The sequence below is a fragment of the Tenrec ecaudatus genome, chromosome 16 (assembly GCF_050624435.1).
Source record: "Tenrec ecaudatus isolate mTenEca1 chromosome 16, mTenEca1.hap1, whole genome shotgun sequence".
Taxonomy (NCBI): Eukaryota; Metazoa; Chordata; class Mammalia; order Afrosoricida; family Tenrecidae; genus Tenrec; species Tenrec ecaudatus.
Genome location: NC_134545.1, coordinates 79,966,270 through 79,981,127, shown reverse-complemented (window position 1 = coordinate 79,981,127; position 14,858 = coordinate 79,966,270). Strand labels below are relative to the sequence as shown.

Sequence of the window (14,858 nt, the reverse complement as noted above, 5' to 3'; positions counted from 1 at the left end):
CTTGACACAATGGATGGATGGATGGATTGTGATAAGAGTTATACGAGCCCCCAATAAAATGATTTTTAAAAAACCAACAAACCCAAACTCAGACTCCCTACCCTCGAGTCCATTCTGACTCATGGGGAGCCCCTATGTTAGAGCAGAGCTGCCTGGGGGTGTCTGCAGCTGCAGCTCCCTCCCGGAGCAAAAATCCTGGCATTTCACCCACAGAGCGACCGGTGAATCCCAACTGCTGAACTTGGAGTTGGCAGCCGGGTGCCTGGCCCACCACATCTCCAGAGCTCCGTAGACATCCCCCAAGACTCTCTTATTTACTCCTGGCTTCTGACCATTTTAATCCAAGCAACCTGCTTAATTGGAACAAAGGATTCATATTTATGGGAAGTGGGGGTGGGTGGAGACCAACACCTATCGAGATGCTGTTTAAACCAGACACTCTGCTGCATCTGCTTTCTTAACTGCTTCCCAGTGAGCAGCACTGTCAGGGAAGAATGACCTCTCTCTAAGGGACGTGGACACTGGCTGAGGCCCCAGGAGGTTAGGTAGCTAGCCCAGGGAGTAATTGGTGGATCCAGATGGAAGCGCCAGCTCCCCTCTCCCCAAATTCTATTCGTTTTGGTCACTCGGATATTGTTGGGAACCACTGACTCATTCACTGCCCCATATTTCCCCCCTACAGATGCTTTTACCTTTATCTTTTTCCAAAGACAAGCTCTTCCCTGGAAAAGCTTTGTACAAGAGCAGGAATGTCGGGGCCGAGCAGGGAGCATGACCGAGTCGCCAGAAAGGGCTGCCCTTGTCCCCGCCAGCTTTTCAGAAAGCCACCGCCCAGGGGCCAGATTGGAAAAGTGACACGTCGCATTCACAATTTACACTTTTCTGAAAGCCACACTGGAAACGTAAACCGGAGCTGCTGAAACGAATTCCAATGATCTATTTTCTGAAACTCACACATCCAAAACGCTATCTTTTGAACGTACAGTCAGCATAACAAATTATTAAGGAGAAGTTTTACATTCCTCTTTTTGTACAAAGTCTTCGAAATTGGGTTGTACCGTGCAATTTCAGCACCTCTCAATTCAGACTGCCTGTGTTCCAAGTCCTCCGTAACATGTGACAATCCTAGGCGGTGACCCAGCTCTAGAGTTCCAAGTGTGGCAGCCACCGAGCCCCTCCAGGGCTGTTTCCATTTGTAAGAAGGGCTGGGGGGCGGGGGAGGGAGGCGCCGATTCCCTAATGGGGCCTTTCCTGGCAGCGGGCTGGGTAAAAGAAGTATCCTGAGGCCAATGTCTCCCTCAGATTCTTCCATCACCTCACAAAGTAACCCGCTAGTCAGACTGGAGACCCTGGGTGGGGCCGACAGTTAAGCACTCCCCCACTCACAGGAAGATTGGCACCTCGAATTCATGCTGATCTACTTCTGAAAGGTCACAGCCGCTGAGAACCTGAGAGAGCCCAGCTCTGCTGCAGCACGTGAGGTCGCCGTGAGTTGGAATCGACTCAGCAGCCACTAGTCATGTTCTAACTGTCTTTAGCTTTGACAAAAGAGCCCTATTGGTGTGGCGGGTTACCAAGCAAAAGGTCAGCAGTTTGAACCCAGCAGCTACTTCCTGGACAAAAAAGGAGGCTGTCTGCTCCCGTACGGATGCCCAGCCTCAGACGCCCAAAGGGGCAGTGCTACGCTGCTCCTCTGACCTGTAGGGCCTCGGCGAGGCAGAATCGACTGGATGGCAGTGAGTGTGGCAGCTGCGACCCACTCTTTTAGCTGCAAAGTTTCACCTGGGACAAAAACTGCCCGGGGTGTCGTGGCTGGTGCCAGGATTGCTTGCAAAAGGACTTGGAGGCTGTGTCTAAACCAGGGGGACTGTGACGTCCACCAGGAAGAAGGCAGTGACGATAAGCAGATAAGCACGTGTCTTTAGAGAGAGATTCCCAAAAGGAGGATCTAGATGAGGGAGCCAGGATGTCTTGGTGTGGAGCAGCCGGGGCTCCAGGCTCCTGGCGCCAGGAACCTTAACAAGGTCAGCAGCAAAGTCAGGAGGTCAACCTGGGGCTGAGGCACCGGCTTCTGGGAGGAACTGAGTCACAGCCAGTAGGCTTCTTGATGTCCAGCTGTTTCCATTAGAAACCTCAGCTCTCTCCATTGTATTGGATGAATGAGCCACAATTCCTCCCCAAAAGGAGAGGTGTTGGAAGAGCAATGGGCGGGAGTGGGGAATCCTGGGTTCCAGTCCTGCCTCAATAGAAAGCTTGCTGGTGGGGGTGGCGTTGTGTGGTCAAGCCACTTTCAACTTACCCAGGAGAACAGCCGTAGAGCTTCCTAGGGCTGTCACAAATCTTCGCCAGAGTAGATGGCCCAGGTTGCCCTCCTTTCAGTTAGCAGCCAAGCTCTTAATTGCAACGGACAGTGACCTCACGGTGCCCCACTGCAGGACTTCACAAATGTTACCTCAGCTCTCTGAGTGCCCTCACCTGAAAAAATAAAGCCAGCAATATTCAGAATACTTACCATGTTTGCCAGGCCGGGGGACTTTGCAGCCTGAATGGACGAAGTGAGAGGGGTTGGTGCTTGGAAACCAGAGCCCCTGAGTAGGTATCAAGGACCCCTGCTTGGTGATCCCTCATGCTGTGCCTTTGCTTGTTTGCTTCTAGGTACGTCACGAAGGACAAGGCAGTTTGGTACTTTTCCGGGCAACTATGTCAAACCCCTGTATCTGTAAGAAGACGGAAAAGCACCACGCTTTTCTTTCCCAGTTTTCACCGGAGGACAAAGCATAATTCCCGAACCAGGCTCTTTGCTCCTAAACGCTGAGTCACTAGGCTAATCCCTGCAGAGGAGAAAGTGGGACGCAGATGGGGGGCACCGACAACGGTTGTGTCTGAACCCAAGCCTGTCGGGCGGCCACGGTGTGCATCGGAGGTGGGGCTGCGCCGCATGCTGAGCACAAAGGGACGTGGCAGAGCCCTGCGACTTAGCTGCTTTGGGGGCCGCCCCAGCCGCCACCCTCCCCTCCCCACCTCTTGGGGACCTGGAGCACTGTCTGGGAGAAGAGAGCTGGGCCAGAAAGTCCTCCTGCTGCTCCATCGTTGACCAGCCTGACTCCAGGGGACCCTGCAGAGGACCGGGCAGATCCCCAGCCACGATGCCCTGCTTCATCTCCAGAGTCCGGCCCCAGGAACAGTGGCAGACGGCACAACCGAAGACATAAGATTCGGAAATGTGTCCGCATTCGGACAGAAAAGCACACGGGTTTCCCGGGGAGCTGGTGGCCAGGCCGATAAGCCACACTGAGATTCCAGGAGGGTTTAGGCTAAGAAGCTCTGCAGCTCTTGAGGTCACGTGCAGCGTATTCTTGTCCCACATTATGGGCGTCACAAATGGTCCCCGTCAGGGCAACTGACCGCATTGACAGACACCTTTCTTAACCCTTCTTTCTGGTTGCCTTTGGCTGGCGGGGTGTGGCTCTGGGCCCATTCCACAGAAAGCCAAGACGCATGCTGTCTCCTAACACCCACCGACGGGCAGGGGGAGACTCGAGGGGTCAGCTCCACGTGTGCGGCTGGTCCCCTGGGTGTAGTTTCCTGCACTCTGATGAGGGTTGTACTCAGCGCAGAAGGTTCAGGGCCAAGGGGGCCCAGAGGGAGGTGGGAGGCGGTCTTCCACTGTTACCTTGGGTGACCAGGAGGTCTGTTCTTTGTGGGGGGTCAGATCTGAGGCTGGACACCTCGGCTGCCCAGTCACAACTGTGTCCAATTCAGGGTCTGTATGCCAGACCCCTGCGGGAGACAAAGATAAAAACGACCCATTCCCTATCCTCTGGAAACTCAGAGGGGTTTGGGGAGGCAGACACTGACCGAAGGAGAACAAAGCACCTAAATACAGATGGACTGTGATACGTGCAAAGAAGGGTGTGAGAATGGGACGCTGGCCCCGCAGGGATCTGGAAGGCATCAGGCACTTCGGTCTCCACGGGCCCACCTTTGAGGCTCCAGGATGCTGGAAGGGCCTTTGAGGATCGGTCGTGGCTAGAACAGCGGTGTACTCTTTCCACCTGCTCATCCTCCCCACGACGACACAACCAAGACCGCAGACAGCAATTCAGGGCCCCAGGGGTGTGTCCACAGAGCTTAGAATTACCCCTAAAGGGTTGCCCCAACGTTTGGAGTCTTTTTAAGTCGCAAAGTTGGCTTTGAATCCTGCTGCCTCAGCGCCTGTCCCCATCTTAGCAGACCACCAGTTGGCCGCTGCCCCGACACAGCTTCAGTCCCCTCCTTTCCTCCCTGCCCGTTTTTCTAGCTCTCAGGAAAGACATGCCCACAGACTCATTCATACTATAGTGTAAATGACTAATAAGTATATGTTACCTCTTCCCAGAGACATTTGTTTTAAACTAAAACAGAATCTTCCTCCCAAGGGAAAGGGAGCGCGGGGGAGGGGAGGGGGCTTCCTGGAAAGAAAGGGCCTTCTTGATATTCCATCGGATCTAGTAACAAAGGCACCCATTGCATTAGAAGGGTGCTCCACTATCCAAGAGCCCTGTTTCTCCTGCTCTCGCCCCCTGCAGGAATAAAGTAGAAGTGCACCTGCACGTGCATTTGACACGGCAGCATCATGCCCCGCCCCCCACACACTGGAGTGGGACTCTTGTATCTGCAACTGTTTCCTAGTCTCTTCTGATTCTCGCTATAAATAACACGATCTCATCTCTGATAGTTTCTCTAGGGGGTGCTTCTTGATGATGTAGTAATTGTTGAGCACCCCTTTAAATACAGCTAGAAATGAAACCAATTTGTAAAGCCGCATTTGCATACGATGCCAGCCAGCTCACGCGTTTGTATATCCAGAAACCCAAGTATGCCTCACCAGTCTGCCCCGTCTTTAATAAACAAGTCACGTTTTTAAAATGTGCATCTAACTTCAGCTTCCTGTGTATGATGAATGAACGGAGGAACCACGGATCCCAGTTGCTCTCTTGTCTCCAGACATTGAGTAACATAAAATACCTATTTTTATGCCGAGATGTTTGTGACAGGTTGAGTGAACACAGCAGGTGCACCTAGGTGACTACAGCAGGGCTTGCAGCACAGTTTGATATCTTAGCCATGCTCCTGGGGAAAGGTGAGCCCCCAACGCCATCCCTTTTGCAGTCTGACAAGCCCTGTGCTTACAAACCAGGGCTGTAAATATGTATATTGAACTTTGTAGAGCCCGTGTACCTACCGTGTATAGAAAAGTCATTTTCAAGAAGTTGGAGCGGCAGGGGCGAGCGCGGGTCACATAAGGAAGTCATGTAGTTTTTTTTTTTGCTTTTTTTTCCTCAATGAAGGAATTCCAAATAACTCACATGCAGGATTTTAAGCACAAAAATAGCCATTGTGTAGTTTGGAGACGGTAATCTCAGTTCACAGGATTGTTTATTTTTGGTTGCATCTTTTTGAATTTCTGGTTTTGTTCTTTTGATTGTAATCTGCGGCAGTGCTGAGGATGGCGCAGGCCCAGGTAGTGTTTGGTTCTGTTGTGCCTTGGGTTGCTATGGGTCAGAACCGACTCTAGGGTACCTGGTAACAGCAGCAATAAGCATTAAGTCCAATGGCTAAAATCAGTTACTGTTAAGAAAAAAAATTTCAGATATTTTGGGGGAGAGGGGACTGACCTGACATCAATCTGGAGCATTGCCATTTAAGTGACACCCCAAGAACATGAGCTCTGCAGATGCCGATTGGGTTTTGTGTTCATTCACTTTTCCGTATTGCAGTGGACTGGTTGGGTAGACATGTTGAATCACGCCATTTGCTGTACATATTATTTAAATAAACTTTCTCCAGAATCGCGTGGTGTGTGCGTGTGTGTGTGCTTACCCATTGGCCATTTCCTTCCTGTGCCCAAGCTGCCCAAATGAGGCTTCCTCGCACCGCATGGACCTCTGAGGCCCTCCAACTTCCTTGAAAAGACACCGCTTTTCCCCTCGCTATTCTCAGTTGCTCTCTGTGGACCACTGTGCCTTTCTTCCCAAGATGACTTTGGCCTTGGTTATGAAAGGCATGCTTGTGAGTCTATAAAAACAAAAGCAAGATGTTACAAAATGGGCATCGTGGATATTGATCAATTTCCTAAGACACGGACTCAGGAAACTGTGCCGCCTACTTTTCTAAAGGGAATTGAGTGGCTTTGAGTCTTCCTAGCGTGGGCCAAATGCCATCTGACATTTCCTCCCACCCCATTCCACCCCCAAACCCAGTGTCAAGACTGGGGCACTAAGCAGACAGTGTCTACGAACATCCCAGGTCATGATCATCAGCCTGTCTCAGTCTAGGGTGGACTTGGTGCCTTCACAGAAAAACCCCAACCCTCAACCTGTTCTCCCTGCTTCTGAAGCTCACTTCCTAGGTCTGAGCAGTGGTCTATACTGTCTCCCCTTGAGGATGACCCCAGAGAAATCTCACTTGAGGGGCTGAAGCCCCAAACAGACCTGGGAGAGGATTGCCTTCAGGAGATTGGACCACCTCCACCTCAGTGCTGGGCCCAAGTCACGGGAGCTTTGGGGCTTTCACGCCTCAGTCTGTCATCAGCTGTCCCAGCCTCTGCCTCCCGTGGCCCAGTCCCTCTTCTCACCTGTTTCACTGCCGTCGCCTGATGGATCTCCCTCGGCTACCATGTCCCTTTACATCATCACATAGCAACCAGAGCGGCCATGTTCAGGTTGGTCCAAAGCCCTCATGTGGCTTCCCATGTCACTCAGTTTTCCTATGGATGGTCTATAAGGCCACAGACGGACTGCCCCACCTCTCTCTTACCTGTAACCTCCAAAATCCACCAAAACAAACCCAATGTCACGGAGGCAGTGCCAACTCCTAGTGAACCCAAACCCAACCAAACTCGCTGCCACTGAGTCAGTGCCAACTCATCAACCCCATAGGACAGGCTAGAACTGCCTCCCTGGGTTCCTGAGACCAACTGTTCACTCAAGGAAAAAGTTCCATCTTCTCCCTCAGAGCAGCTGGTGGATTTGAACTGTCAACCTTGAAATGAGCAGCCCAATGTGTACTACACCACCTCTGCCTTACAGGGTTTCCAAGGCTGTAAAGCTTTCTCCTCTGGAGTGGCTGTTGGGTTTCAATTGCCAGCCTTTTTGTTACCAGCCTTTACTGGCTACCAGGACGCTTTCCTTGCCGCCTACTGATTCCTCAGTGATCGGTCCTGCCACACAGTCCCCTTAAGCTCCTTAGGCATGCGTCAGCGTTTTTGTCTTTATACTTGATGGCACTGGTGCCTGGAGGACCCTTTCTCCTATGAGCCCTGTAATTTTGGTCTTAAGTCTACTCAGTGAAGCCCCCTCTCACCATTTTATGTATAACGTATAATACTGTCCCCACCCAACATCCTACCCCCTATGAGTTCTCTACGTTCTTCATCACACTCATTACCATCTAATAGACATGTCTTTGTTTGCATGATCCTCAAGAGTAATGACATTGCTTTGCTGTGATATGTCCAGGACCAAGATGAGCACCTAACATAGTTGGCACAGAGTCACTCGCTCAGTGTCTGATGAACAAATAAAACGAGTGAGTGCATAAGTCCCTGGGCCAGAGATGCTAGAATGAAGAAGATGTGTGCAAACAATGAAAGAAGGGAAACATGCCATTTCTTTTAAAAAATATAATTTTACTGGGGGCTCGTACAATTTTTATCACAATCCATACATACATCCATTGTGTTAAGCACATTTGTACATTTGTTGCCATCATCATTCTCAAAACATTTGCCTTCTATTTGAGCCCTTGGTATCAGCTCCTCATTTTACTCCTCCCTCCCCACTCCCCCCTTCCTGATGAGCCCTTGATAATTTATAAATTATTATTCTGTCATATCTTACACTGTCCGACGTCTCCCTTCGCCCACTTTTCTGTTGTCTGTCCCCCAGGGAAGAGGTTATATGTAGATCCTTATCATCAGTTCCCCCTTTCCAACCTACCCTCCCGGTTTTGCCACTCTCACCACTGGTCTTGAAGGGATCATCCATCCTGAATTCCCTGTATTTCCAGTTCCTATCTGTACCAGTGTACATCCTCTGGTCTAGCCACATTTGTGAGGTAAAATTGGGATCATGATAATGGGGGTGGGGTGGGGGGAGGAAGCGTTTCAGAACTAGAGGAAAGGTGTATGTTTCGTCGTTGCTGCACTGCACCCTGATTGGCACGTCTCCTCCCTGCAACCCTTCCGTAAGGGGGTGTACAGTTGCCTTCACAGCAGCAGAAACAAGACACTTTCATTTCTCATGATTCTTGTGCAAACAGAAACTGAAAGTTTTCTGCAGTTATACTCCTGTGCCTACAGGAAGAGAAAGAGAGAATCTCTACTTCCTGTCTGATATGCAGTCCTCGGGCGTCTCTGCATACACTCACACCTGTAAGCAATTGCTTTACATTGATTGTCTTCAACACATTTTCTTAACAAGAGCACAGTCTCTGCGGATGAGGTTGTTGCCAGCTTTACCACTGAAAACAAGGCTGGCTGAGTGCGGTGACCGGGCCAGCCAGCAGGAGCAGTTCACATCTTGAAAGAGATTGCCAAGATGCCTTCCAAAAATATTGTACCAGTTTATACTCCCGCCAAGACGATGGGGGCGTCTGCCTCCCCACCACACACTGAAAATGACTCCACTGTCTGCTTGCAGAGAAAGCTGTTCTTTGGTTCACCAGTTCCTTCTCAAACCTCCTAGTCCTCTGCCCTCTACTCACTCTGGTAGGAGCTCTGCTGGTGTAGCGGTTACAGGTTGGGCTGAAATCCACCTGGTTGGCAGTTCAAAACCACCAGCAACTCTGTGGAGAAAGACAGCTTTCTACTCCTGTATGAACAGTTACAATCTTGGAAACCCACAGAGTGAGTTTGGGTACATATGCTCCAAAGAGCAGAGCTCTCAAGCTGGCTAAACGAGGAGTTAGGACTCTTTCAATAATAGAAGCTGAACTCACTTGGCCATTTGTTGGTTCCTGTCGATGGGACGGGCAGGAATGGACCCAGCAAGGCACAATGTTTTTGTATGTCTTATTCCTGGCTCTGATGGTCTTGTTTGGCAACATTTCCACTACCAAATGAAGCTATGGGGCAGAAGCCTGCTTCATTCTCCCTGTTCTCTCGGACTCCAAATGCTAGTGGAATAAAGGATTTTCTATTTGGCTTCTTAGACGATTCTAGACCCTGCCAACTCAACTTGATCACTTAACCGCTCCTGAACTCATGGGGCTACTGATGGCAAAATCAGTGTCCAAACCTACCAGTCACTCTGCAGAAGCAAGATGAGACTACCTGCTCCTGAATAGACTTACTCTCTCCATTGTGAATGAGGGGGTGCAGGGTGGAGGCCCAAAGCCCATCGGTAGGCAACTGGACATCCCCTTACAGAAGGGTCGAGGGGAGGAGACGAGCCAATCAGGGTGAAGGGTAACAGCGATGAAACATACAACTTTCCTCTAGTTCTTCAATGCTTCCTCCCACCACCACACTCTTGATCCCAATTCTACCTTACAAATCTGGCTGGACCAGAGGATGTACACTGGTACAGATAGGAACTGGAAACACAGGGAATCCAGGACGGATGATCCCTTCAGGACCAGTGGTGAGAGTGATGATACTGGGAGGGTGGGGTAGGAAGGGGGAACCAATTATAAGGATCTACATATAACCTCCTCCCTTGGGGATGGACAACAGAAAAGTGGGTGAAGGGAGACGTTGGACAGAGCAAGATATGACAAAATAATAACTTATAAATTATCAAGGGTTCATGAGGGAGGGGGGAGTAGGGAGGGAAGGGAAAAAAAGAGGACCTGATGCCAAGGGCTTAAGTGGAGAGCAAATGCTTTGAAAATGATGAGGGCAATGAATGTACAGATGTGCTTGACACGATGGATGGATGGAGGGATGGAGGGATGGATGGATGGATGGATGGATTGTGATAGTTGTATGAGCCCCTAATAAAACGTTTTAAAAAAGAGTTGTACAAGCCCCCAATAAAATGACTTTAAAAAATGATTTACTGTCTCAGAAACCCGACACAGGGTTGCTAGGCATCAGAATGAACTCAATGGAGTGCGTAAGTTTGGTTTCTATATCATGACTCTGGTGGAAGAGGGTGAGGTGCAAACGGCTGCTCGAGAATCTCATGGGATGAGGGAAAGGCCGGGTTGGGGAGCTTGCTGCTATAAAGAAGGAGGAAGGAAGCTGGGCAGATAACAACTCCATGGTCCACGATGTAAACTGGGTTTTGAGAAATGATTGTGAAGCACTTAGGAAAATCTAACGCAATCGTCCTGCCCCAGTGCAAGCGTCATCGTGTCTGAAGCTATGTGCTGACACTGGGCTTGCCAGGGCTCCGAGGAACATAGAGAAGGGCAGCTTCCAGAGAAGGGGGTTGATAGGACCAAGGGAACACAGGTGTGTTAGCCTAGGTAGACTAGAGAAACCATTCATAAACACTCATATTTTATAAGAGAGAGTTTTCTATAAAGGGTAATTGTAGAGTAAGCTTCCCAACCTAGTCCAGTCCAAGCCCGTAAATCCAACATCAGCCCCATATGTCTGACATCGATCTACAAAGTTCCCTTCAAACTCACCAAACACACGCAATGACGCCAACTGCAGGAGGAAAGCCGAGTCAGTGAGCATGTAAGCATCTCAGCGCTGGCAGGGGCCTCCACACGGCTGCTCCAGCACCCAGGGCTGCATCGGGGTAGGTCCATGAGGCTTCTCCTCGGGGATGTCTCGCAGGACGTGAGCCTTGCCAGCTGAATCGGGGAACTGGCTAAGGCAGCTGCACTCTGGTCTGACCACCTGTGCGCAAAAGGCAAAACAGGCAAGGCTCGCCAAGCCATTTATCTCTCCACCCTTCAATTAATCCCACTTGTGTTCATTGGCCAGATTGGCACAATAAACCTTAACAATCACAACAGGAAAGCACTGAAAAAATTAGAAGAAAGTATTCTAGCTTGGACTGTGGTGATAGTTGTATCACTCTTCTTGATATGATTGAATGATTGAATGGTCTGCCACGTGCATGAACAAAGGTGAGTGAGTGTCTTAAAGGTCACAGAGGGCGTTTGAGTAGAGGCACTTGGTTGTATTCACCAGGGCTTGACACGTACAAATCGAGCTTGTCTCGGGAAGAATTGGCTGAGGCTTTTTAGAGCAATTGAAGGACATCATTACTGTAAACAAGTAACGTGTGGAACGGATTAACCAAGAAGGTGGTTCGGTTGAAAGTATTAAAGAAACTTGTAGATGTACCCACAGGTGCAAAGCTCCATTGTGAGACAGGAATGACCGTGTGAGGGTGTAGTTCATGAACCCCCTGGGGGAGCACAACCTCTCTGCTGTTGGGTCACCAACCCTCCGGCCTCATCAGAGGCAGCAGACCCGACAGATGACTCCACAAAGGGCGGTAGGGCTGAGAGCCACCTTCAAAACCATGGCATAAAGTCTGGAAACTTGGGATTTATTTGATCAAAGACAGTCTTATTTACAAAATGGTGTCTGGATCCCAACACCCATGTAGAAGATTCACAAAATCCAAGCTATTTTCCTAATACCGAACTTCCAAGATGGCCGTCAATGAGCCTCACTTTGTGACAGTCACACACTGTGATAGGCACCCCAAAGAGGAGACACAGGGAGACGGAAAAGGAAGAATAGCATTCAAAATCACCGTAATGATCAGACTTGCTGTTCTGATAGAGCCCTCGAGACCATGGCCCTTAGATACCCTTCCAATCTGGAGCAGAATCCACGTCTGGAGAGATCACTTTTCAACAAAATCACATCCCAATCCACTGCCATCCAGTCTTCTACATCGTGTAGAGACCTGAAAAAGGGTTTCTGAGAGTAACTATAAGAACAGCCAGCCCCATCTGCCTCCTGAGGAGTGGCCGGTGGGTTTGAACTGCCAACCTTTTGGTTAGCAGGCCAATACCTAACCCACATGCTCATCGGAACAACCAACTAGATGAGACCAAAAAAATCAGAAAACCACACTCACAGCCTTGGAGGGGATTCGGCTCCTGGTGACCCAAGAGGACAAGGTAGAACTGCCGCTGTGGGTTTGAGACCGTAACTGGACTATAAAACCTCATCTTCCTCCCATGAAGCAGCTGCTGGATTCAAACTGCAGACCTTGTGGTTAGCAGCCCAATGCATAAGCTACTAAACAACCAGGGCTCCTGAGGCTTTTGCCCAAAATCAAAGTTTAGAAGGCAAGAAGGGGAAGGGAAGATGGGCAAATGGGAACAAGAGCCCAGGAAGGACATGAAAGGTGCTGTTCCACCAAGGGGATTGCAGCTAATGTCCAGGAACAACCTGCACGTAATTGTTCAACAACGGGACACTCACTTGATCTGTAGCCTTTTACCCAAACTACAGCAAAATGTGGTTGGTTGGTTGGGTGTTGTTTTTTTAATGGATAGAATGATGTTTTAATATGAAAAAATAGAAAGAAATGAAATGATGGTATGTCACATCCAGATTTAGTTCATAAATGCCATGGCGATTCCTGCCTCTTTCTCTCTTGGAACCCTCTTTGGATGCGGGGAGCCAGCTGACAGGTGAGGACACGCACTTACACAGGGGCTCGGGGTAGTGAGGAGCTAAGGCCTCACGCCAATAACGCACACGAAGCTGGCCTTCAGCCAGCAGCTGTGTGAACAAGCTTGGAAGCAGACCCCGCAGCCTCAGGCAAGCCTGAGCCAGAACCACCCAACTAAGCTGTTCCTGAGTTCCTGACCGAAGGGCTGGTGTTGTGATGTAGTGGTTACACACTGGGCGGCAATCTCCAAGGTCAGCAGTTCAAAACTACCAGCTGCTCCTCGGGAGAAAGCCCGGCCTTTCTATTCCCTCTACAGGGGCAATCCTAACCTGTACTATAGGGTCGCTATGAGTCAGGATCGGCTCAATGGCAGTGAGTCTGATTTAACTTTGTTTTTTTATTCCTAATCTAGGAATAAACAAATAAATGCTGCTCTATGTTTATCATTTTGGGGAAATTTGTTACACAACAATAGATATCACATCGTTAATTAGCCCGTGTGTGTGTGTATTGGCATTTGAAGAACTGATGGTGCCCAAGTAATGATGGGTGAAACTGCTGGTGCTTAGAACAAATCACACAGTGGTACTAATCTTTCCTAGTCTCTACTCTACCCACTCTATGAATTTTATTCAAGATAATATAAATCCATGGAATACAGGAACAGGAATGGGAATAGCAATACCAGAGGGGTGGGGAGAAGGTGGGGAGAGGAAGGGAGGAAGGGAGGGAACCGATGGCAACGATGGGCACATACCCATGCACCCCCCTCTAGGGGATAGAACAACAGAAACCATGGGGGAAGGGAGACAGCAGTCGGTGTGAGCTATGAAAATAATCACAACTTACAATCTATCAAGGGGCCACTAGGGTGGGGGAAGGAAGGGAGGGAACAAGAGGAGCTGATCCCAAGGGCTCAATGGAAAGTAAATGTCTAGAAAAGAATGATGGCAACATATGTACAAATATGTCAGATACAATTGATGTATGGATTGTAATGAGAGCTATAAGAGCCCCTAGGAAAATGATGTTTTAATAAGAATACATAAATAAATCCAGCTTTCTTTAAGAATATCATTTATGGAGAGCAAATGTTTTGAGAATGATGAGGGTAATGAGTGTACAAATGTGCTTTATCACGGGGAATCCAGAGCGGATGATCCCTTCAGGACCAGTGGTGTGAGTGGCGATACTGGGAGGGTAGAGGGAGGGTGGGTTGGGAAGGGGGAACTGATTACAACGATCTACATATAACCTCCTCCCTGGGGGACGGACAACAGAAAAGTGGGTGAAGGGAAATGTCAGACAGGGCAAGATATGAAAAATAATAATTTATAAATTATCAAGGGTTCATGAGGGAGTGGGTAGCGGGGAGGGAGGGGGAAAAAAGGAGGACCTGATGCCAGGGGCTGAAGTTGAGAGCAAATGTTTTGAGAATGATGACGCCAATGAATGTACAAATGTGCTTTACACAATTGATGTAGGTATGGATTGTGATAAGAGTTGTATGAGCCCCCAATAAAATGATAAAAAAGAATATCATTTATAAAGTAATAGGCACTAAAAGCAACTTAATTATAGAATTATATGAAATGTGCTAAGTATATAATATCAAGAAAACTAAAAAGCACAATGGATGGATGTATGGATTGTGATAAGAGCTGTAGGAGCCCCCAGTACAATGATTTAAAAACAGAAAACAGAACAAAGGAAGCATTTCCTGGGGGAAGGTGGCCCTGGCTCGCTGACTGCCGTGGGGGAAGGAGGGAGAGCGGTTGCTTACGGGACATGGAGTTGATGTTCGTGGTGGTGGAATGATTTGGCAAAGGACATCCATAACGTTTGTACAACACGAAGAACATAATCAAAGGCACTGGATTATACATGTTGTTGAATCGGAGAATGTTTTGTTGTGTATGTTTTTGCCACAATTAAAACTAATAATTACACGACTTGCAATGAGTACAAGGAAGGAGAAACCGTTCTAAAATGGATTGTGGTCATGACTATACAACTCTTGATTGAACTCTTGAATTGTAGGATATGTGGATGAAGCACCAAGAAAACGGTTTAAAAAAACATAAGCAATGGGAAGAAGTCACAGTGTCGTTGACAAGCAGCCGTGGACAGACAGACGGACCATCACTTCTTGTAAGGGCACCCTTCTAGCCACTGTTTTTACAGAGCAGGTTCGTTCCCCATCGTTCAAATCTTCTCGATGTGCCTTAGACAGGTCTCTCCGCAGCACGCCCCCGTCCAGGGGTCGTCTTGACAAAAGCC

General features: G+C 49.0%; 1 protein-coding gene across 17 annotated transcripts in view; it reads left to right on the top strand.

Annotated features, from left to right (window-relative positions):
• SORBS1 (sorbin and SH3 domain containing 1) overlaps window positions 1-5,828 on the top strand; it is a 280,510-nt gene extending 274,682 nt beyond the window's left edge. For all 17 annotated transcript variants that reach the window (XM_075534905.1, XM_075534903.1, XM_075534910.1 and 14 more), the window contains one exon: window positions 2,656-5,828. In XM_075534905.1, coding sequence (XP_075391020.1) covers window positions 2,656-2,723 — 68 coding nt within the window. In that variant the 3' untranslated portion in view covers window positions 2,724-5,828. The remainder of the gene's footprint in view (window positions 1-2,655) is intronic.
• The last annotated feature ends 9,030 nt before the right edge of the window (window positions 5,829-14,858 follow it).